The 23,713-nt window shown below is 49.4% G+C and overlaps 1 protein-coding gene across 7 annotated transcripts in view; it reads right to left on the bottom strand.

The window, feature by feature from the left end:
- The window catches only part of Mgrn1 (mahogunin ring finger 1), a 54,890-nt gene that overhangs the window by 10,544 nt on the left and 20,633 nt on the right, over positions 1-23,713 (bottom strand). For 4 of the 7 annotated variants that reach the window (XM_026780307.1, XM_026780309.1, XM_005349256.2 and 1 more), the window contains exons 2-12: positions 20,668-20,786; positions 19,531-19,619; positions 18,282-18,428; positions 15,958-16,075; positions 11,386-11,452; positions 11,008-11,057; positions 8,291-8,338; positions 7,027-7,095; positions 5,187-5,346; positions 2,852-2,961; positions 1,057-1,122 (exon numbers count right to left, since the gene is read on the bottom strand). In XM_026780307.1, coding sequence (XP_026636108.1) covers positions 1,057-1,122; positions 2,852-2,961; positions 5,187-5,346; positions 7,027-7,095; positions 8,291-8,338; positions 11,008-11,057; positions 11,386-11,452; positions 15,958-16,075; positions 18,282-18,428; positions 19,531-19,619; positions 20,668-20,786 — 1,043 coding nt within the window. The remainder of the gene's footprint in view (positions 1-1,056; positions 1,123-2,851; positions 2,962-5,186; positions 5,347-7,026; positions 7,096-8,290; positions 8,339-11,007; positions 11,058-11,385; positions 11,453-15,957; positions 16,076-18,281; positions 18,429-19,530; positions 19,620-20,667; positions 20,787-23,713) is intronic. The other 3 variants (XM_026780308.1, XM_005349259.3, XM_005349257.3) reach the window with 1 other exon arrangement.

Genomic DNA, 23,713 nt, shown 5'->3' with positions numbered 1-23,713 from the left:
TGCCAGAGGCAGGAGAGCATCGCCAGTGCTGCCCTGGGCCAGGGGAATGTGGCCTCCGGGGACCCCAAGCAGGGTGTCAGTAGGAGTGTGGCTACCATAGCCCCGCATCAGGAATAGATGGATTTGACAGGGGTTAAGGGAGAAGGAACGTGCCCAGCTTCCAGAGAACTGTCAGGCCATGGAGTGCTGTAGGATTGTGCTGTATTGCTCCCATAGGCTCTCACAAACCAAGTTAGAGGAGCAGGGCTCCTAAGTGCTTCCTACAGGAAGCTCTGGCCTGCCCGCCCTTGGCGCTGTGGATAACAGGATGGGGTGGCACCCCTAGGGAACGTGGTGTGCACCAGACTGGTGGTGGGTCTTAGTCCTCTGGCTAACTCTCACCTATTCCCACATGCCTTCAACTTAAAGATGAACAATCGCCCCCAGCCTCACACCCTCCACAAAGGACAGACACAGCTGCTTGCCAAGCTCCTTCCCTCAGCTACAATAGTTACACTAGCTTTCAACAGGCTCTTGCCAGGCCAGCAAAACTCCAGGAAGAGGTCCAGCCTGGCTGCTTCCTGACTTTTGATCTCCCTGTCTGATCCCGGGGGTGCAGGGAAAATGTCAGAAAACCAGAGTCCTTGGCCCGAAGAGTCAAACTTGAAGATACAGCCAGCCAGGGGTGCAAGACGGACAAGCATGCAGGGGGGTGCCATGTGCAAAAAGGAGCAGCGAATACCAGTTCCACCTTCAACATCCATTCCACTGCCAGCAAGAAAAAAAAGGGAAACAGGGCACTCAGAAGCCACGGCGAGCAAAGCTGGCGAGAAGGGCAGTGCCTGAGGTTGGCCACCACCTGGCACCAACACCAAAGAACTGGCTTTGCGCCAACAGACCTTCGGCTTTGCTTGGTCCACAAAACTCCCTTCCTGGGCAGGGGCACCGGGACTAGGAGAGCGGATTTGACAAAGTGTGTTAAACAGAGTAGCTGGGGTTAAAATGACCTCCCACACTTGTTGGTTTCAAAAACAGGGTCTGGGGCAAAAAGAGAGCTATATGACCAAACACACTTACTGTTTCCCTTTTAGGTTTCTTGCTGGCCAGGGAGGCAGGGTGCGACTTTGATTTTTTAAAGGGACACTGTCAAAATAAAAATCACATGTTTTACAACTTCTACCTCCACATGGCATGGGGACTGGTGGGGCGAGGCGGGCCTCTGGTTTACTGCCCTCCATGCACGCCCAGGAATTCTATAACCATGGTTGACCTTAAGACCACACTCAACACAAGAAGAATTCTGCATGAGGCCCTGTGCAGGCTGCCTGCACATCAATACCCAGTTCCTGGGAGCCCTGTAGTGTGCCCACTCAAAGAGGAGCCTAACCTCAGCCCAGCCTGTTCATGGTCTGGGGCTCCGGCCAAGGTGCCATTACCCTGAAGATTCTCTGGAGACCACATTTGGGCACTTCACAGGGCAGGTGGCAGAGAACAAGAACCCACTAACAACTTACGTACTTCGAACCCTGCAAAAGGCAGGTGGTTCCCAGGTAGATTAGAGTTCCTGGCTAATTACAAATCAAGATTACACCCACCCAGTAACTGGCTCACTCAGGATAAGAGGACCAACAGGAAGGGACCTATCTGGCCCTCAACCACCAGGACAAAAGCAACAAGCAGCCCCGCACTGCTGAGCACGAGTGGGGTGTCTGCGACACTCAGATCCCCGCTTTCACTGGGCATTCCCACCTCAGGCCGTCTCTTCTGCAGCCAGCAAGCACATGGTTGGCGAGTGTCCTAGTACGCTAGAAGGCACAGGTCTCTCAGCAGCCCTTGTGTGAGGCAGGGGACGACCCACCGGAGTGGGGATTCTACACCTCGAGTCCAAGTGTCTGAGCACAACCTCAGTTTTTGAGAGAAAAGCCAAAAATCTGCATTTCATGGGTCCCTTGTAGGCTTTTAAATGTTGACATAAGGCAGTTACAGTGGTACACGCCTTTAATCCCAGCACTCAGCAACCAGAGACAGGCCAAATCATCAGTTCAAGGGCATCCTGGTCTACAGAGTTAAGTTCCAGTACACTCAGCACTACACAGAGAAACCTTGTCTCAGAAAGATAAATCAAACATGTTGGCCCAGTTTTCAGAAATCCACTGAGTTCGAGACCAGACTGGTATACCGCGCTACTTCAATCACAGGCCCCAAAGTCATATAGAATCCCTTTCTCGAAAAAAAAAAAAAAAAAAAAAAAAAAAATAAGAAGTCCACTGTGAGAGTACATTGCATCTGGGGACTTGTTAATTGTAAATAAATAAAGCAGGCCTTCCAGGAACAAAGACTATGCCCCTGGATGTCAGGCCACAGAGCTTATTGCTCTTTCCTCTTAAAGTGGAGGCAAGACCTTCAAAAGTCTGTGGTCCCTGCAACAGATAACATGGGAACCCAAGAAGGCCGTGGCCAAGACTGGGCTCTCCCTCGCTCTCTAACTGCCGCAGCTTTCTGCAGACTTCCACCCATTTCTAGGCATCTCTCCCTCTCTCTGAGCACTTCTGCCCAAGTCTTATCTCTTCATTTATGTCTTGCTCTTTCCATCCTTTAATTGACAAGACCTTTCTGGACTGCCTGAAGCAAAATCTACGTAGACAATGGGTGTACGGAGAGAGCCTCCAGACTGAGGCTGAAGCCAGCCCACAGGCAGTAACATATAGGTGCCCTCCAGACAGCGTCGCCTAAAGCAACAGTAGAAATGCTGGCAAACTTTCAGCTCAGAGGTCCCACCCTTGCCCAGCAGAGCCTGATTAATACCTCATAGGCTGCTGTGGGAGCCATGCCTGCCTAGCAGGCAAGCTGAAGGAGGAGGAAAGGCACTTACAGAGTGCTCATCATGGTCCACACTCTGGGCCAAGACAGGGCTGAAGGAGATGGGAGACAGGGCCCCTGGTTTCTTCCGAACAGCCCGGATCTGCAGGAGAGCTCGGAATGCTGTGGCGGAAAGAGAGAGAGAGAGAGACATCTGAACAAGGACAGAGTCTTCAGAGGCATGGGTGGACAGTCTAGACTGTGGACACTGCCGCTCACAGAGCCCAGGAACAAGGAACATGTTTCCAAATCAGAGGCGGAGGGGATCCTTAGCAGATGGGAGTCCTGGGCAGCTTCTAGGGTGGGCAGCTAAAGATCAACAGCTGTTTAAGGACCTCTGCTTAAGTCACAGTGGCTGTAGCCACCACTCACGGACCACAGAGATCTCCTGACTACAGGCTCCTGCCTGTGAGTTCTTCAGAAGGCAGAACAGGGGCAGGGAAGTGCAATGTCTATCACAGAGACAACTGACAAATTAGGACAGAGAACTAGTGCCAGTTCTACCCACAAGAGTGGTCCAGCAGGAAACCAGGCTACATTCCTAAGACACAATGAGTAGACGTGAAGCCATGAACCTGTGACAAATGTGCCACAAGTCAGGATCAAATCAACTATGCCGTCAGCCTGCACCCTGAGGAATCAGCAGGCACAGGACACTGGCACTTCTAGCCACATCTACATTTTTCAGTACGATTCCCACTCTCTCTGAAGGACAGGCCAGTGACACCTGGGTCTGTGATGGGAAGCTTCCGTCTCCACCTCCTATTTGAGGACCCCAACTTGAAGTCATGGCACACATGAAGATTTCAGAGGCCCAGTGGCAGGTCCTGGTTCCTGCAATAAGTTCTGGTACATTCTAGGTCCTACACCAGGGCCTTTTCTTCCCAGTCTTCCGACCTCATCCTTACACAAAGTGGCTATCCTGACCATAACCCATCACTTTTATGGTTTGTTCTGCAGCTTCCCATCTGCTTCCAGCACTGGACACAAAAACACACAGCCAGCAGGGCAGTGGTAGCTCACACCTTTAATCCCAGCACTAGGGAGGCAAAGGCAGGCAGATTTCTGTGAGTTCGAGGCCAGCTTGGTCTACAAAGTAAGTTCCAGGGCAGGCTCCAAAGCTACACAAAGAAACCCTGTCTTGAAAAACAAAACAAAAAAACAAACAAACAAAAAAAAAAAAAACAAGCCCCACACACAGCCTGTATGCCCTGTTCATCTGGGGTTCCTACAACAGCCTCATGTCTCCACAACCATCCATACTTGGATACACAGTAGCTAGGTGAGGAAGGCTGCGCATTGAGGGGTGGAACTGAAGTCATGCTCTCTATATGTAGTCTAGCTCCAGCCCTGTCTGACCTCTGGATCCCACCAACACTCCCAGACTACTCCAGGACACGGCAAACTGGGTAGAGGTGCTCAGCTTCACTAGCAGGGAAAATTCGCCCAGGCTGAGGCCTGTAGTGAGGCCTTGGGACACCCTAAGCAGCTGTGCATTCAGGACGGTAGGTTCACAAAGGGTCACCCTAAACAGCTCTGTGTATTCAGGACGGTAGGTTCACAAAGGGGTAGTGCTGACAGGATTGTTCCAGAAAGATGCAGGTCCTAGCCACCCTGTTCACTGGGTACCACCCTATTCACTGGGGACCACCTATGGAAGAAAAGGACCTCTCCTTTGTCACAAGTGGGCACCAAACCTGCAGAAATCTAGGCTGGAACACTGTCTACTTCCCTTGAGAAAAGAGCTATGAACTGCCCACGCCAGTCCCACCTATGGTCCCCTGTCCTACCTAGGCTAGATCTCCCCTGGACACTGAGAAACCCAGACTAGGTCTTTGTCTGTATATGCAACCTGTCCTGTGACCCAATGGAACTGCCATAGTGCAAACTCACACATTAGATGGACACACACCCAACTCTTAGGGGACAATGACTATAATGGGCTGCTTTCAGACAATGGGATCGAGAGCAGTAGCCAAAACCCCACCATTTCTGAATGAAGAAGCCATTTCTGATACTTTACTAGCCATGAGCCTGGGTGAGTTTCTTCAGAGTCCACAATGTTGGCAGACAACCTGACCACCACCCAACACAATTTTCTGCTTTCGACTCACTGTAAGATTTTCAAAAATAGTTCCTATGAAACCTTAACAATAGATTTTGTTCAGAGCTAAATCTGCCTTGGAGCACTTCTGTGTCTTCTAGCTTTCCCTGTCCTGGAGACAGAAGGATCAACATCATGCCTTGCATGAAAAACTAATGGAGTTTCTATTTCTCGTGCAATAGGGAGTGGTGGTCCCCAGACTGGCTCCTGCATCTTTCACAACAGGGCCCCGGGTAATGCTCACGCAGCCGGCAGATGGGGCAGTTGTTGGCCTGGTACCGCAGCGTGTCAGCACAGGAAGTGCAAAGGCACAGGTGGCGGCAGGGCAGGATCAGCGTGTCCCGCAGGTCTGACAGGCACACCACACACTCACTGCTGTTGTCACTGTTCTCGTCATCGGAAGGCTGTGGAGACAAGACCTGTGTGTCAGTGGCTTCACAAGAGCCTGAAGGTGGGCCTGATGCTGCCTGGAGCAGGCCCTCCTGTGTTTCCCTGTGGCAAAGGGAGTAGGAGAGGGCACAGCAGAGCAAACACCAAGGGGGAAGCACCAGGCTCACGTGGAGGGGAAGAACCCTACTCTCCCAACCGCAAACACGATGACTCTGTTATTAGGAGCAGAGAAAGGAGGGACTGCACTGAAACACGTCTTTACAACAGCCGGGGCTGTCTGTTCAGCCAAAATCATGGAGCAGCTCTAACTTGGAAATACTTTCATTATATGAGCTTTCAGAAAGCACACCAGGACCTGAAAAGTGAATGAGCAAATGCCTTAAACATAACTGGGTTAACCGGACCTGCTTGTTTATTGGAACACTGCCACATTTAATTATCTTTACACCGTCTGGAGCTACTTCTGAGCTATGGATGCAGCACCAAGTAGCTGCCATAGAAACCAGTGATGGCTAACACGGCACAGTGGTGCACACCTTTAATCCTAGCAATTGGGAGGCAGAGGCAGGAGGATGTCTTTGAGTTTGAGGCCAGCCTGGTATACAGAGTGAGTTCCAGGGCTAAGGCTACACAGTGAGGGAGAATCAGTCTTGAAAAAACAAATAAATGACAGATGGCTCACAGCCAAAAATATGATCTGACAATTTAGTGACTTAACAGGATGCTGGCCTACTTGCCGGGAGAGGACAAAACATTCCAAAACTGCTGTCTTCTGCTGTGGTTGGGGTAATGAAGTGTCCCTCTAAAAGACTTAGGATTGGAGGATCTGAAACCCAGCGGTTAAAGGAGGTTCCAGGAACTCTGAGAAGGAGGACCTCCCTGGAGAAGTAGGTCACTAATGACAGGTTCTGCGGGGGCAAGTAGATTGGGTCTAGCCCTCCCCATCTCTTCTGCTTCCTTGCTGCCATGACATGAGCTACTTTGCTCCACCTCACTTTCCCTGCCATGGACTGATACTTGTAAAACTGTGAGCTGAAATAAATCATTCTTGCTGGAATTGCTGTTTCCTCGGGTAGTCAGTCAGACACACAAAAGCCTGGTAGCTTTTTTTTTTTTTTTTTTTTTTTTTGGTTTTTTGAGACAGGGTTTTTCTGTGGTTTTGGAGCCTGTCCTGGAACTAGCTCTTGTAGACCAGGCTGGTCTCGAACTCACAAAGATCCACCTGCCTCTGCCTCCCAAGTGTTGGGATTAAAGGCGTGAGCCACCACCGCCCGGCAGCTTTTTTTTTTTTTAAAGATATATTTATTTATTATGTACACAGTGTTCAGCCTCCATGTATGCCTGCAGGCCAGAAGAGAGCACCAGACCTCATTACAGATGGTTGTAAGCCACCATGTGGTTGCTGGGAATTGAACTCAGGACCTCCGGAAGAGCAGTCAGTGGTCTTAACATCTGAGCCACCTCTCCAGCCTAAAAGCCTGGTAGCTTAACTACTAAAAGGAGATTAAGGGAAAATGATGGACTCTGGGTTCTGGACCTCCAGGGAAAGGCATTTTTCCCATCAAACCTTGTGGGAACTGGTTCAGGACTGTGAAATCCCAGCACATCACCAATGATGTGCCCTCTAAAAGGCAGGTAGAAACCTGAGGCATATTAACAGCCTGGAACTCAGTTAGCTGCCCACAAGGACACACCTTGGTCTCCTGGTTGTTCTTATTCTCGATGCCGTAGATCTCCTGCAACAGGTAGCTGACACGGTCCACCTAGAGAGCAGAAAGATGTGCTAGGGTTTGGTCAGTCTCTACTAGTGGGCTCACTGTATGTAGACCACCTCCAGAGGCGCAGGTTCCAGGGACAGTGTGGCTGAAAGTCTGTGGTACCTGTTGAATCCCTCCTCCTGAAGAAGGGCAAATGCCAGGAAAAAGAGGCAGGAAACCCTGATCTGTGCTGAGTCAGCAAACAACACAGGGAGCAAGGAATGAAGTCAATGGTCCCCCATCCATACATCCCAGAAGGCCAGGTCCCAAGCTGCCCACAATTATTGCCATTACCAGAGAAAAAACACTTTGGACACATTCTGTCACCCACAAGAGGGCCTGTAGGTAGCAGATAGCAAGTCATGCAACGGTGCTTTCCACAAGACATGAGAGCTGCATCTAACCAGTTAGTTCTGACCAATAGGCCTCATGCTGTTCAGTCCTGAAGTGCCCTAAGTTAATTGTTTCTAAAGTTCCATGGGCCATAGCACCCATCCAGAAAGCCAGGATCCTGGTAGCTGGCTTTTAGGAAATAAAACCCTACCCCCAGTGGGGTCTTTGGCCCCACTAGTATGTATCATCAGGGTCTGAACCCACCAGGGTTCCCTCTATCCATCCTTTAAAGGCTAACAAACTATACCCTACACTAACTTTAAGCAGACCTCTAGCACTTGGGTAGTTACACACAAGACCATTACTCATCATGGCCTTGGAACACAGGCTCCTGCCTGACAATCAGTCTCATGATCGAGGTCTCAAATGGTTCTGGTAGGCATCCCACTAAATTCTTATTTTGCTCAAGTAGGCAGCCAGGAGTAACTGCTCTGTGTAGGATCACAGAATGTGTGATTCCCAAGAGAAGTTTTCCCAGTCTCCCTGTACCTGGGATTCCTCCCCATCTCCGGTGCTGAGAGAGTCAGCTGAGTCTTCACCTAGTGCTGCTTTATTTCCAGGAATTTGTATAAGCAAGAGACGGCTGCCACATTTCTGTTTCCTGTCTTTCCTAACCTCCTCTGCCCACTCATTTAGCAAATACTAACTGAATGAACTAACGGCATTCTATGCACCATGGTTCAAACTGGGCAGGATGGAGGGACCTGCACTGGTTGCTGTACCACAGGGTAGCTATACAACCCATGCACTCAAAACACAGACCCCATTATCCCAGAGCAGCCCAAGGACCATGATGTCTGGCACTTACAATTTGCTTCTGCTTTAACGGCTTCACAGAAAAGCTGCCATCCACGTGCTGCGGGGAGAGAGACAGTTAATCTCAAATTGGTCCCTCCAAGCACTCTTGCCCATGGCCTCATGCCTGCCTTCTACAGAACCTGGAGCATCTTCTTCAAACACTCCTGCAGAACCCAACTATCCTGAGTGGTCTCCAGCATGCATAAACTGAAGCCACCCAGCTACACTCTGATATTGGTTAGCCAAGTCCATTACCCAGAGGCAGTATTTATGGAGCAAGAGTGAATAAACAAGAGTTCTTGTTTGGCTCAGTTGGGAAGTGGACACAAGCGCACAGTCAGAACTAAAATGTAAGAACAAAATGGAATAGAACCACAATGTGTTTAATGATATCCACGGAAACAGACTGCTCAGAACTGGAAAGGTTTATTAAGGTATTAGAGTTGAGATTTTGTTTTTGTTTTTTTTTGTGTGTGTGTGTGTACTTTATTTATTGATTGATTGATCAATTGGTTTTTCGAGACAGGGTTTCTCTGTAGCTTTGGAGCCTGACCTGGAACTAGCTCTTATAGCCCAGTCTGGCCTCGAACTCACAGAGATCCGCCTGCCTCTGCCTCCTGAGTGCTGGGATTAAAGGCGTGCGCCACCACCGCCTGGCTTGTGTTTTATTTTCAAGATAGGATTTCTCTGTGTAGCTTTGGAGTCTGTCCTGGAACTAGCTCTTGTTGATCAGACTGGCCTCGAACTCACAGAGATCTGCCTACCTCTGCCTCCCAAATGCTGGGATTAAAGACATGTGCCACCATGCCTGGCTTTAGAGCTGAATATTTTTGCAATAATTAATGTTATTATACTTTGAGTCAACCAAGATCAGCACTCAGGATTGCCCAGTAAAGTTGACGGGCACTTATGGAAATTTCTAGAATGTGGTACTACAAAAAGAAGCCTTTCTTCACTGAGCTCCAAACTGCAAGGACTAAATGGAATGTCTATTGGTGATAGGCCATCCGCCTCACCAGATCCTGCTGGGAGCACTTTTTCCAACAAGACCCAAACATGGGGTACTCAAGAGGTGGCTGGCCTCCGTCCAGCTCACTCATGTCACCTGCACTTCCGGCCCCAGAAGAGCCCAGAGACGGAGGTCACAATAGGAATGGGCTCTGCACTGAAAGAACACCTTGGCAAAAACCCCAAGTCAGCAGGACTCAAGATGAGTCAGCAAGAAATAAGTAATCCCAGGCCATTTTTGGTGGGGTCCTTGTGACCTGGGCTCCAGCCTGAAGCTCTGAAGCTAAGTCTTAGCTGCATGCTGAGGAATAGTAAACAGCCTGAAGGAGGGTGGGGTCTCGGGGGCGTTAGCAAGCAGGAATGTAACACCCACATCTCTGACAAGTGAGGTGATATATGTATATATATATGTATGTATGTATGTATATGTATATGCTCCATTTTTTATTGAATTATTTGTTCTTTTGATGACCAATTTCTTGAGTTCTTTGTATATTTTGGAGCTCAGCCCTCTGTCTGATGTGAGGTTAGTGAAGATCTTTTCCCATTCTGTAGGCTGTCGTTTTGTCTTGTTGACTGTCCTTTGCTTTACAGAAGCTTTTCAGTTTCAGGAGATCCCATTTATTAATTGTTTCTCTCAGAGTCTGTGCTACTGGAGTTCTACTTAAGAAGTAGTCTCCTGTGCCAATGTTTTCAAGTGTACTTCCCACTTTCTCTTCTGTGAGGTTCAGTGTGGCTGGCTTTATGTTGAGGTCTTTGATCCATTTGGACTTGAGTTTTGTGCATGGTGATAGATACGGATCTATTTTCATTCCTCTACATGTTGATATCCAGTAATGCAAGCACCATTTGTTAAATATGTTTCTTTTTTTCCATTTGTTATTTTTTTGTTTCTTTGTCAAAAATCAGGTGGTCGAAAATGTGTGAATTAATATCTGGGTCTTTGATTTGTGTGTATACACATACATACACACACATATATGTATGTATGTATGTGTGTGTATATATGTATGTGTGTATGTGTGTATATGTGTATGTATGTGTGTGTATGTGTATGTATGTATGTGTGTATGTATGTATGTATGTGTGTGTGTGTGTGTGTGTGTGTGTGTGTGTGTGTGTGTGTCTGTCTGGGGTTGCACCGCAGGTGGCAGATTCTCATCCAGCCCACCACTGTTCACTGAGCATCTACACTGCAAATCAGGTACCATGCCAGCTCTGAGATGACAGACAAGAGGCCACTCCTGCCCAGAGGCACAAGTAAGAACAGTAAATACCTGCTCAGAGGGTCAGGAAAGGCCTCCCGTGGGGAGGAAGCCTCCCCAGCCCTATCTGGACTGCAAGCTGCAGCCAGCAGGAGGGCAAAAAGGAACAGATCCTAAGTGAGGCAGACACACATGCCAGGCAAGGCCAGTGCTGGGTGGCACCTGAGGATACTCAACCTGGTGGAGGTGGTGGCTGGAAGAGGGAAGTTAGTCTGTGGCATGGGTCTCTCTGTGGGCATCCTAGCTTGTGCTGGTGAGTTCTTAGGGGTCCTACAGGGTTGGCTTCAGTCTAAACAATCTACCTCACTGTGACTCTAAAAACTCTTTTAACAACCCCAGAGGATAGTCAGCCTTAGGACCAGCACCTTGGGAACTAAGAATCTGTCATTTAGCCCTGCACCAAGCTCGGACCCCCACACTCAGGCCACAGGGTGGTAGCCAGGATGGCACTTACCTTCTCAAAGGCAGCCAAGAGCACATGAGCATGTCCAGCCACTTCCACAACTGAAGCAGGGAAAGACAAGAGAGGAGAAGCCACAGTGAGGTCATGACTGGGACTCTTGCCCTTCCCCTGCAGGCGTAATTTCTAGGAGTCACAACCAGTGGCAGAGCCCGGAGTCCACTCCTGTCTTGCCCTCATCTCACCTCACCCTTCTCTTTTGAAGATGTCCACATGGCAATACCGCCATCACGAGCCTCTCTGTGGGGTGTGGCAGACACCTTCCATTTCCAAAAGAGGCCTTTTGATGACTCATGAAGAAGGAGCCCACTTCCTCCCCCACCGGTCCCACACACTTGAAAAAGAGGATGAGGAAAGACCAACAATGCTCACCATCTCCTTCGTCCACCACAGCCTGTATGACAACTGGAAACACACCCCGATCCAGGTCAAAGTTCAGCTGAAGAAAGGAGGCAAAAATGGTCAGACTCATGGGCGTCAAGCAGTGAATTAGTCAACCTGAACTGGAGCGAGCAGACAGAATCAAGGCCACGGCGACATTAAATCACTTGGGCCATACAGTTCCTGACGGGCTCTCCAAGCAGAAACTCCACTTTCCCTCCTCTCAGTCCTTGACAACCGCTCACCTGTGGGTGTGCCTGCTCTGGACAGTTGCTATAATGGATCACTCAGTGTCTATCTTTTTGTAACTAGATTTTTCTTCACTGGGCATGCTTTCCAAGTTCAGTTGGAATCCCAATCCTTTTTATGGTTGCACAGTCATTCTAGGGGGTGGGGAAGCCAAACTGTTTGCCCACTCACCAGTAGAACCGTGGGCTGCTTCTACATTGTGACCACTGTGAACAATGCTCCCATGTATCTGTTTAGTCTCTGTCATCCAGACCCCTGGAGACATAGCTCCAAGTTTTGGGTTAAATTTAGCTATGCAATTGTTTGATGAAAAGCATCTGGCTTAAACCCCACCAAAGATGGAATCAGACTGACACCACTTGGTTCACCCTTCCCTTTCTCAAGACAGCAGCTGCCCCCCTCCAGTGAACTAGAAACCCCAGAACTGGTACCATCCTCACCCACGCTCCTGGCCCTCATACCCTGCACCCTGCTAGCAGAGGAGTACTCTGGGATTCACCTGATCCACATCTGTGGGTTACTCCCTGTCCTGTGACTAGGTTGTCCTCTGTCCCCAACTCCCTGATAGACAGAAGCTGTAGAGGACAAAATCCAGCCTAATCCAGCCTACACAGTCTTCAGAACTCTCCTGGTGTCTCAGGGAAGCAGCAGACATTTCCATTGTTCTCACTAAGGAGTCACTCAAAGAAAAGTGGACGGGCCAGATGTGACAGTGCACAGCTGTAATTCCACTACTCAGGAGGCAGAGGGTAGTGAGCTCAGCAGTGAGGCCCTGTCTCAAACAACGGTGTACACACCATTAATCTCAGGCGGGAGGATCTCCGTGAGTTCAAGATTAACCTGGTCTGCACAGTGAGTTCTAGGACAGTCAGAGCTATACACTTGACCCTGTCTCAACAAACAAACCAAAACAAAATTAAAAAAAAAAAAAACCCTGTAAACTGTGAACATACTAAAAAGCATGGAATCCTGAGGATGAGCAAGCTGTGGCACGTGGATCACAACACAGTTAAGTTAAAAGCAAACCAATCACAAAACAAGCAAGTGAAGCAACTAGAAAAAGGGCCAGGACAAAGCACAGGCTAGGCCCTGTTCATCAGGGCTGGGGACAATGCCGTCTCCTCACAAGCAGACTTTAGCTGGGACCTCTACAACCTCACGGCAGAGCGCTAGAGCCCTGGGCTGATGACTAAGCACACATAGTGTACGGAGACTGGCCAGAGGCACAGCTCTCAGTGCACACAGAGCTCCCTTCTCCCTCAAGGTCAGGCTAGACCAGCCTGGAACACAGGACAAAAAGGCCTGTCTCTCCTCATCAGAAAAGCTGTCCCTCGTGAAGTGAGCAGGAGGAACGAGCTTGGGCACCGTCTCCACCTAAACCCAGGGCCAGGTCTGTGTTTCCACATGAGGCTGCTCCTACACCAGTGACACTGACTTCTCCCATGGACGTCCTCCCCTAGGCCAACTCTGGTCACTGCGGGCTGTGGATGTTAGTGTTGTTTATAAAACAGGAAAAGTTTCTTCCACACAGCCCAGGCTTGAGGGGTGTAAGCACACACACCTTTAATTCCAGCACTCGGGACAAAAGCAGGTGGATCTCTGTGGGTTTGAGGCCAGCCAGGTCTACAGAGTGAGTTATAGGACAGCCAGGGCTACAGAGAGACCCTGTCTCAAAAAAAAAATTCTTTTTTTTTTTTTTTTGGTTTTTCGAGACAGGGTTTCTCTGTAGTTTTGGTGCCTGTCCTGGAACTAGCTCTTGTAGACCAGGCTGGTCTCGAACTCACAGAGATCCGCCTGCCTCTGCCTCCCGAGTGCTGGGATTAAAGGCGTGCGCCACCACCGCCCGGCAAAAAAAAATTCTTAACACAGGGAATTTCCCACTGAAAATATGGATGAAAAAGGAGTCAAAACACTACAAAAAAACTTTCAGGAGGGTATGGTTATTTGAATGAGCACACCCTCTCCCCCAGGTTCATAGTGTCGAATACTTGGTCCCACTAGTGAAACTCTTTGGGAAGGAACAGGAGGTGTGGTTGTTGGAGGAGGTATGTCACCGGGGAATGGGCTTTGAAGTTTCAAAAGTCCATACCCTCCCTGCCTGAAACTTCTGGTAAGATGTTAACTCTCAGCTTCTGCCCCAGTGTCATGCCTGCCTGTCACTGCACTCCCCACCACGATGGGCAAAGATTAACCTGCTGAAAAGCAAGCAAGCCCCCAATTAAATGCTTTCTTTAAAAGTTACAATGGTGCCTGGCAGTAGTGTTGCATACCTTTAATCCCAACACTCGGGAGGCAGAGGCAGGCAGATCTAGATCTCTGAGTTCGAGGCACACCTGGTCTACACAGTAAGTTCCAGGACAGCCAGAACTTTTATACAGAGAAATCCTGTCTTGAACCCCCCGCCCGCCCCCTTCCACAAAAAGAACCCACGTCATTGGTTATGCCATTTCATCACGGTGCAGGAATGGAGCCACACACAGGACTTCCAATAGAATTCTCTGCTCATTCACTGTGAACAAGCCTCAACCTGAGCCTGCTTCTCATCTCTGGTCTTAGTGCAAGGCTGAGCACAATGCCTGGGACAACATGCTTAACGCAACACACTTCCTTTTGTGTTGAGACTTGCGAGCAGGAAGCAGCTGCTCTGGTCCTTCGGAAGGAAGATACAGGCAATAGACTGGGATAGCAGCAAGTGGCATGCAGGGCACTCACAGCACCAGGCTGGACAGGGCCACTGTGGAACAGCAATATGGGGACAAGTCCTGCGCATTTACCCCGCGCAGAATTCCCAAACTGGGACTTCTAGCACCTTGCTCTGTGATGAGGTCTCTTGTGAGTCTGCACCCCTGCAGAAGAACAATTCAGAGTGATCCTGGTGATGATGACGCTGGCCACATGCCGCCTTTACAAGGTCATAAACTAGACCCAGGAACCGTTTGTTTGGGTACAGGTGAGCTAGCTAGGAGGAACAGAGCCCTGCGCCATCCTAGGCTGGAAGTGCACAGGAAGCCTGAGTGCATGGGGCTCTCTACACTCTGAGTAGCCTCCAGGCCGTCTGTACTATTCTCAGTGGTACTCTGCAGCTGTGCTGGGGGAACTCGGCCCAGAAAAGAACACTCTGGGGAGGGTGGTCAGTGATCTGGTCCTGTCCTCCTCTCCCTGTGGTATCTCAGGGCTTACAGAGCCCTGCACATAGCACAGCTCCCTCAGAAACCCCCTCCTGAAACCTGCACACAGCTGTGCACTGTGGTGCACAACACAGAAGCCTTGGACCAAGTGAGTGACAATGGAAGAGAACAGGCTTCCACCACCAGAGGGAGCCAGAGGAAGCTGTTTGATCTGCAGGTGTGTTTGTGCACCAGCTCAGTGCCTGGTCCCCAGGAGGCCAGAGGAGGAATTAGAATGCCAGATTCTTGAGCTGGCCTGTGGAATCTAGGAATCTGAACTCAGATCCTCTGCAAGCGGAGGCAGCACTCTTTTCTTTTTCCCCCTTTGGTTTTTTTGAGACAGGGTTTCTCTGTGTAGCCTTGGCTGTCCTGGAACTCACTCTGTATGTACCAGGCTGGCTTCAAATTCACAGGATCCGCCTGCCTCTGCCTCCCTCCCAAGTGCTGGGATTAAAGGCACGCACCACCACCTGGCTGGCTGTTTTATTTTTAAGATAGAACAAAAGAAAGCCTCATATGGAAATAGGCTGTTGGGACAGGGAGGAGCCCAGGCAGTTGCCACCAGCATGAGTCACACCCAAGTTCTTATATTCAGAGACCAATCCAAGCCTTGGAGTTTCACAAAGGGGCTCCCAGGCAAGGGTCTCTGCAGGTGGCTGCCAGAAATAAGGACAGAGGAGAAAGACTCTGAGAGAACTAAGTAGACACCACAGGCAAAGAAGGGCGGGGAGTAGGGAAGACTAGCAGAAGCTACTCAAGCTGTAACCCACAAGAGGCCTGGGAGGAAAGGCTGTGCTGTGACACGCAAAGCTGCGCCATGTGATTCAGAAACAAAAGGAAAAGACAATGAGGGACAGCAGCTAAACTGTCATGCTGCTGTCTGGGGACAATGACAACGGGGAAACCTCTCACTGAACCTTTTCAGAACCCAGCACTATAGCCTCCAAGACTACCACACTTGTGGCCACTAAGCCTTGCCCACATCTTACTCTTTAGTCCCTCTGCATATCTGACCCAAGACAAAAACCTGGCCATTCCCAGGGTGCCAGGGCCAGGAGGAATCTCCTTGTCACCCAGTATAATGTACCAGGCAAAAGACAGAAAAACCAAAGAAGGAATAAGAGAAAGTAGGGGCTCCCCCAGTTACCTCATCATCCTTCCACTCAGAGAAGTCAATCTTGAAAGAAGGCAGCGAGAACTGTTGGCTAACGCCCCTCTTGTAGTGAACGGTCTCAGACTGCAGAGAAGGGTTCTTACAGCTGTACCTGAAGGCAGCAAGGCAAGCATCTGACTCCTATGGAGCCATGGGTCCCTGCACCCAGCCTCCCACCTCCTTCTGTTACTCATCTGATAGCCAGCTGAGCGGGCAGCCATTTGTTTTACAGGGGTTGAGAGCCTCAGTCATCCCAGATATAGGAACAGGAAGCAACCCTCTTGGCCAGGTGGTCCTGGCTCTTACAGGTGCTTCCCACTACCAGCTCTGCTCACCATGAGGCTGCCCTGTCCTGCCCATTTCTTCCAGAATCCCTGCCAGCCCAATACCTCTGCTGCCCTCTGGATGGGAAGAACATGTCTACAAGGCATTTAGTGCATTTACTTTTTCAGAATGATCGTAGTGCAGAACTCCCTATGCCAATGCTTGCTCCTAGCTGTCTGCTTTGCAGTCCCAGTCTGGCACTGCGCATTAAGAGTCCATGTACATGCATGCCCACAGCCGCTCTACTGCAGCTTTGCTCTAGTGACCCAGGCCAGCTCCCTGCCTTGCTGGTCCCCACAGTGCTGCAAGGACCATCCTTTCATTTATGCAGAAGCTCATCTCACTTCCCAGGCTGAGCATTAGAAAACAAGAGTTGAGCCGATGTCCCCCATTCATGAACGCAGCCATTACCCATCCTATTCCCACTCCTCACCCTGCTTACTGTCCCAGGGCTTCTCTGGGTATCTAAGACAAAGGCCACATTCAGAGCCTGGGAAGCTGGGGGAGATCCCTGCTGTCCTTACTGTCAGTGCCAGTGTGAGAGGGAACCCCACAGAGAGGTCCAGCCTGGATGCAGTAAAAAAGGCCAGTCCAGGATAAGAGTCTCAGCAGCCTGGGCCTTCAGGTATAAGCCGTGGGAGCCCAGAACCACTCTATTTCAATTTTCATGACAAGATGTTATGGGGCAAGAAAGGAACAGAGGACTGCCTAGCCTACAACTCAGGACAGTATTCCTGCAGGCTGGGTCCTGGAGCCTCCTGTTTCTGTCTTGGTGATTTGGTGATGATATACAAGCCAGCAAACTGGGAAGGGAAACAGGCCTCATGCAGGTCTCAGAAAAGGTCTACCAGGATGCATCTCTGAGCAGCCACGTCTAGCTGACCACCTATCTAGTCCATCTATCTGGTGGCAGTGGGAGTCACCACACCTCACATATCTCACAGGACACAAAAGAGACTGGCTGAACTGGGTGGGCTGGGTTGGAGCCCACTGAACTGTGGCCCTCATTTCCTCTGGAGCAGCTCCAAGGCACCTGCCCAAAATCCAGGTGTGCCCAAGGCCAGCTCAGAAACAGGACTATTATCACTTGTCCTCAGACTAGGCCCGGGAAGGAGGACACCATGTAGGTTATGCTGCCTCAGGCTGTAGCCTGTTAGGAGGGCTTAGCCACTCTTAACTCCCTTTTGACAGTAAGTACATACACTGGAGTACTGTTAAGTAACTTAGTAAATGTAACTAAGTCACTAACCCACTGTGTAGGCCGCAGTGGAACCTCAAAGGACCAACTGTGGAAAGACAGTAATGTCCTAACTGCCCACTGCCACTCAGGAGAAAGTCTCTTGGCTGCTCAGGGCCAAGTCCTGAGTCCTAGAGGGAAACCTTTTCTCAACCAGCAGCTAGCATTGATGTATGGGGAGCTGGTCAAGGACACCAATGTAAGAGCTAACTCCCCAACCTTCATTTCCAGCTGAGGAAACTGAGGAACAAGCAGTTGAATGTACTGATCACATCGGAAGGCACAGGCTAGATCTGAGCCTTTTCAAGGTCCTCTCCATCACAGCAAGGACACAGACACTTTCTGCCCGTCTGTGAGGCCACTTAGACCAGGGCTGGCTTTCCTGCTGAGGCAGCCCCTGCTATGGTCAGGCTGTGGTTGCAGGCTGCAAACTCCTGAAACTGTCAAGACTCATTTTAAAGAAAATCTCCAAAAGTTCAAATCTGTAATTGTAACACAACAAAAACATGTATGTGGTATCCACCCAAACTCCTGACATACAGCTCCCAATCTTTTCAAGTTTTCTGGGTGCTGGGTAACCCTCTATCCAAAGGAGGGACTCTATGGAGGCTTCTGGAGGAGGCTGATGACCTGAAAGACCAAGCCACCACTAGCAGTTGGGGACCTGTCAGCCCACTGCCCTCTCCAGGGAAGGGAAAAACCCATAAGACACTGCAAAGCCTGCATAAAGCCCAACATGCCGCACCGAGGGACTCACACTGCCATGCCGTTCAAGAACTCCTCTACTGCCTGGCAATAAATGGTGATAGCCACTCGGGCATCGGCATCAAAGGTGAATTCCAGACTGTAGAGCACACGGGGTTTCTCACCGTCCTCTGTAGGGCTGTCTGCATCGTCTTTGTACCTACCAAAAGTGGGCAGAAGATGGCAGGTCAGGAACCATAGCACCAAGAACTGGTCTGCCCACACAGCTGCAGGGCATAAAGTTAGCTGCTTGGCTATGTTTGCTTTGCTAGCAAAGGTAGAGGGAGGCCTGGTCCCTGTGGCACAACAAGATCTATAATCCATTGATGTGGGAATCCCTTCTGTATGCTGTGAATACCACTGGTTAATAAAGAAGTTGTTTCGGCCAGCAGCTTAGCAGAATAGAGCGAGGCGGGGAAACTAAACTGAATCCTGAGAGAAAGAAGGCAGAGTCAGGGAGAAGCCATGGAGCCGTCAGAGGAGAAAGATGTGAGCTGTCATTTGAAACCTTGCCAGTAGGCCAAGAACTTCGTGATAAAACATAAAATAATGGAAATGGGTTAATTCTAGATTTAAGAGCTAGCTGGCAATATGCTTAAGTGATTGGCCAATCAGTGATTTAAATAATATAGTTTCTGTGTGATTATTTCATGAGTCTGGCAGCCAGGAAATGAACAAGCAACCTTCCTACAACAATTCTAGTCTGCTCCCCTTTCTTTTTTTTTTTTTGTTTGTTTGTTTGTTTGTTTTTCGAGACAGGGTTTCTCTGTGGCTTTGGAGTCTGTCCTGGAACTAGCTCTTGTAGACCAGGCTGGTCTCGAACTCACAGAGATCCGCCTGCCTCTGCCTCCCGAGTGCTGGGATTAAAGGCGTGCGCCACCACCGCCCGGCTGTCTGCTCCCCTTTCTTACTACTCCCAGAAATAAGGGATATCTTGGTATGGATATCTTAGGTTTAAAGCAATTTACATGCTATTGGCAACAGACTAACTCATCCCAAGTGTAGCTACCTTACGTACCCTATGCACAGCAGGAAACTGAGCGTGTTCCCTGCCCCCACACTTCAGATGCAAGGGAACCCAGTAGGCACAACCACAAGGGGTGGGAGAACCTCTAGCTTATGGCTCAGAGTCCTGTTTACAAAGTCTGACTGCATGTGAGAACAGAGACCAGGCCCTCCCGATATCCCTGCCCCTTCCTAAGCACCAAGCAGAGCCTCTGCGCCACACAGGGTCCCCAGGAGGGCAGCACTAGCGGAGTTACCTCACAAGTCGGAGGGAGTCTTTGCGGATATTCACCAGGCTCCTCAGGGTCTTTACTGGCTCATGGGGGGCAGGAGTGACATAGGGAAACTAGGAGAGAAAAATATAAGTCAATGTAGATGACTCTCTAAGCAGCAGCAGAGACTAGGAGACGGAAATCAAGGGAGACCCCAACAGGGATTCCTGGGCTCTGGTCCCCATGTAAGGTGCTGAACCGATACTGGACATACTGCTCAGAAGACCAGGGCCATTTGGCCAGGATATGGGCAGGGACTGGCCACACCAAGCACTTGGTTATTCAGCCAGTGTTCTCAGCTCTATGCAGGACCCTCAGAAGTGGCCACAGTTAGGCTCTGCAGGCATTCTTCTATGGAAGGTCACAACTCACTGCCCACAAAGACAGTCTGCACAAAACACCAACCCAAGTATTTGGGAAGATAACACATGTGTACATGTGTGCATGTTATATAAATATATATGTAACTGGTGACATGAAACTATGGCTGATTCTGTCTATGTCTTCTGCCAGCAACACTGTGCTGGAGTTTGAAAGGAGAGACTAAGTTTGGTAAAGGAACAGAGATTGTCATATTCTCTATCACAACCCCAGCGGATGTCCAACTGCAGTAGGATCGTTTCCTCTCACTTTTTCTTTGCTCCTCTTTGCCCTTCCCCCAACTGCCTACTATTTTCTCCTTTATGATCCTCACTATCTGAGAAATGGGGAAAGGGTCTGACTTCAGTCTTCATCCCAACGCGAGAGCCCTAGACATATACCAGTTGCCAAACGGGCACTGAAGGAGTGGACAAATATGCTTAAATATGTGTTTCCTTGGCAAGTAGTAGGATCATGGCTTTTTCCACCATTCCACAGAACATGGCTGTTCTTTCTGCTCAGACAAAAGGCCTAGAATGAAGTCGCCAACTCTATGCAGCCTGGATGCACTAGTTCAATAATGGCTATTCTGTCCCTTAGTGGCCCAATCCTGTCTGTCAGAGGCAGCCCCAGGTCACACTCCAAGTCACATGCTCCCTTCCAGCTCTGCCCCATCTCGGGACACTTGGTGCCTACTCATCCTCGCAACTGAGGTGGTCCCAGCACTCACCCCAGCCAGGAGCACCAGCCCTGCAGACCCACCTGGACTGGACGACTGCCCAGGAAGTTCAGATCCATGTTCTCTCCAAAGAGGTAGCCTTCAGGATGCGGGGTGTCAAATTTCTCGCCTCCCATGAAAAAGTGCGAAGCAAAGTAGTTTCCTGCTTAAAAAAAGGGAACATGTTTGTCCCTAGAACAAGGCATCCAGCACAACCCTGTGGGAATAACCAAGAAGTCCCAGGGCTTCATTCTGAGAGGCTCAAGTTCTGGTTCTGCTTTCTGTAAACAGCTGGCCACTACAACCTGCCTCTCCCTGTTCACAGATGTCAGCAAGTTCTGAATTTGAACATCACTGTCCTCAGGAGTCCGGTAAGTCATACCCTAACTGCAAAGGCACATTCAAGCTCTATCCCATACCCCGGCCTTGGAAACAGGTGGGGTCGCTGTTGGTGTGCTAGTCACAATGAAACCTCAGTGGACTAGGAAAACTCTCACCCAGTGTCGACGAAAGTATGAAAGAGGGAGATCTGGACACGTGTACACAGAGGGAAGAAAGTGGGTAAAGATACGGGCAGAGACCGAAGGGAAGCAGCTACCACTCAGGGGTAGAATGGGTCCTCCAGAAGCCAAGAGAGGAGCAAGGAAGGATTCTCCTTCAAGTCTTCACTGGAAGAAATTGATTCCTGATTCCTGGCCTCTAGAGTTGTAAGGGGACACACATCAGTGTTGATGCCTGCTTCTCATAGCTTCTCCAGAAATCCCACGTAATTCTTACCCTCGCACTGTCTGTACCCTGCCTCCCAAATCTGACCGCCATGAACTTAATACCCAGCGATGATCAAAGTTTAAAATTTGATGTTGATCTGGATTCTTTCTCACAAGTACTGAAACTTTAAGAAGCTCCACCTAGACCCTGGAGCACTTAAAACTTACAGGGCACAGTGGTTAAGAACACTTGCTGCTTTTGAAGAGGTGTGGGCTTGGTTTCCAGTACTCACAACCACCCCTGTGTGAACCAGGCATGCATATGATGCAATACATACATGTAGGAAAAATACTCATATACATAATAGAAAATAAATATATCTTAAAAAACGTTAAACTTGCATTTCTCTCCTGAGGAAAAAGATGAAGAGCTTCAGATGTTGAAAGAATTGAGTACATATACCCCTGAAGAAAACCAGAAGCCAGGCCTCTCCCAAACATCCAGCCTGAGACTGGCCCACTACCCCAGTACTCTCCAGCACAGACGACCTAAGCAGAAGCCTAGGTGACCGTGTGCCCATGGATGTTAGGGCTGTCCAGACTGTATTATTCCTCAACTTCACAAACATTGGGAACTTCTGAATCCCTAAATCCATGAGAGTTCTTAGGGTCCCAGTGGGAATATTCTGGGCCTCTCAGGCAACCAGGAACAGCTAACACAGGCCTGTGACTTAAGAACCACAGCTCCATGGGGGCTGGAGAGATGGCTCAGCGGTTAAGAGCATTGCCTGCTCTTCCAAAGGTCCTGAGTTCAATTCCCAGCAACCATATGGTGGCTCACAACCATCTGTAATGAGGTCTGGTGCCCTCTTCTGGCCTGCAGGCATACACACAGACAGAATATTGTATACATAATAAATAAATATTTAAAAAAAAAAAAAAAAGAACCACAGCTCCAAGTAAGCAATGATGACACATGCCTTTAATTCCAGCACTTAGGAGGCAAAGGCAGGCGGATCTCGGTGAGTTCGAGGCCAGCCTGGTCTTCAGAACGAGTTCCAGAACAGCTAGTACTGTTACACAGAGAAACCCAGTCTCAAAAGAAAAAAAAAAAAGAAGAAGAAGAAGAATCACAATCCCAGCTATTGTAGGAACAGACAAGGCCATAACGTAGATCAGGGCCCAGGAGATAAGGCCAGGCAGCTCTTACCCAGGGTAGGAGCCCAGAGCTATGAAGTCAGTTCAGCTGTCCTTTACTATGGGAGCAGCAGGCAGGACCTAACCTCAACTCTAGTGCTTGCTTACCAGGTGTACTGGGCAGTCAACTGCAGCCGAACAAAACAGAACAAGGTGACAACTAGTCCAAAACTTAAGGCCTGGGTTTTATAGACTCTCACAGCGCTCCATAAAAGACCTGCACACCCAGCACAGAGCAGAACGACGCACACACATGTACAATGATGTGCACTAGTAAGGTCAGAAGAGCTGGATGTACTCCTGGGTCCTTAGCCCTTTAATAGAACAGAGAATTAGGTAGGCGGAGTAAACAGAACAGAATGCTGGGAGAAAGAAGCTGAGTCAGGCAGTCGCCATGATTCTCACTCCCAACACAGCTGCAGGTTAAGATCCTCCCTGGTAAGCCACCTCGTGGGCTACACAGATTATTAGAAATGGGTTAGGTCAATATGTAAGAGCTAGCCAATAAGAGGCTGGAACTAATGGGCCAGGCAGTGTTTAAAAGAATATAATTTCCGTGTAATTATTTCGGGTAAAGCTAGCCGGGTGGCGGGACGCAGCCCAGCCCGCCAATCTTATTACAAGAGAGTGGCACCCAATGTGCTAATGAACTCCACATAAAACCTGAGAGGGCTTAAAAAGGAGAAAGAGAATTTAAGACAGCTTTTTGCTGTTTCTGGGTTGCGTGCCACAAAGAAATTGTCCTGACTCAGCAGCAGGAAAAAAACTGGCTGTTTTAAAATGCCAGCTTTCTGGGCTGTGCCGCCATTGTCATCTCTGTCTGGCTCCTGCGGGAGACAGAGCTTTTAAATGGAGCATTTGGAGTAAAATGCTACCGCTTGCTTGATGGCAATGTGGACTGCTGTGTACCTGGAACTCTGTGTGGCTCAGGGGCACCAAATGGCTCTGAGGCAGGAGCGGCTCAGCTCAGCTCTGCCAGCTGAACTGTGCTGGTCTCAGGCAGGAACTACTGTAATTACCATAAAAACAGTGCAGTTAAGGTTTCAACTGGGCAGGACACAGGCAGTACCGTATTACCTGTACATGGTGCAACTTAAGTTTTTAAGAACTGCTTAACATTTTAAGAAATGCTACCAGATAGTAAAAAAATGTTACAGATTCACAATAAAACAGATTCAGACATAAA

This window comes from Microtus ochrogaster, chromosome 7 (genome assembly GCF_000317375.1).
Source record: "Microtus ochrogaster isolate Prairie Vole_2 chromosome 7, MicOch1.0, whole genome shotgun sequence".
NCBI lineage: Eukaryota > Metazoa > Chordata > Mammalia > Rodentia > Cricetidae > Microtus > Microtus ochrogaster.
The sequence above is the reverse complement of the archived record's forward strand: the minus strand, read 5'-3'. Positions and strand labels throughout refer to the sequence as shown.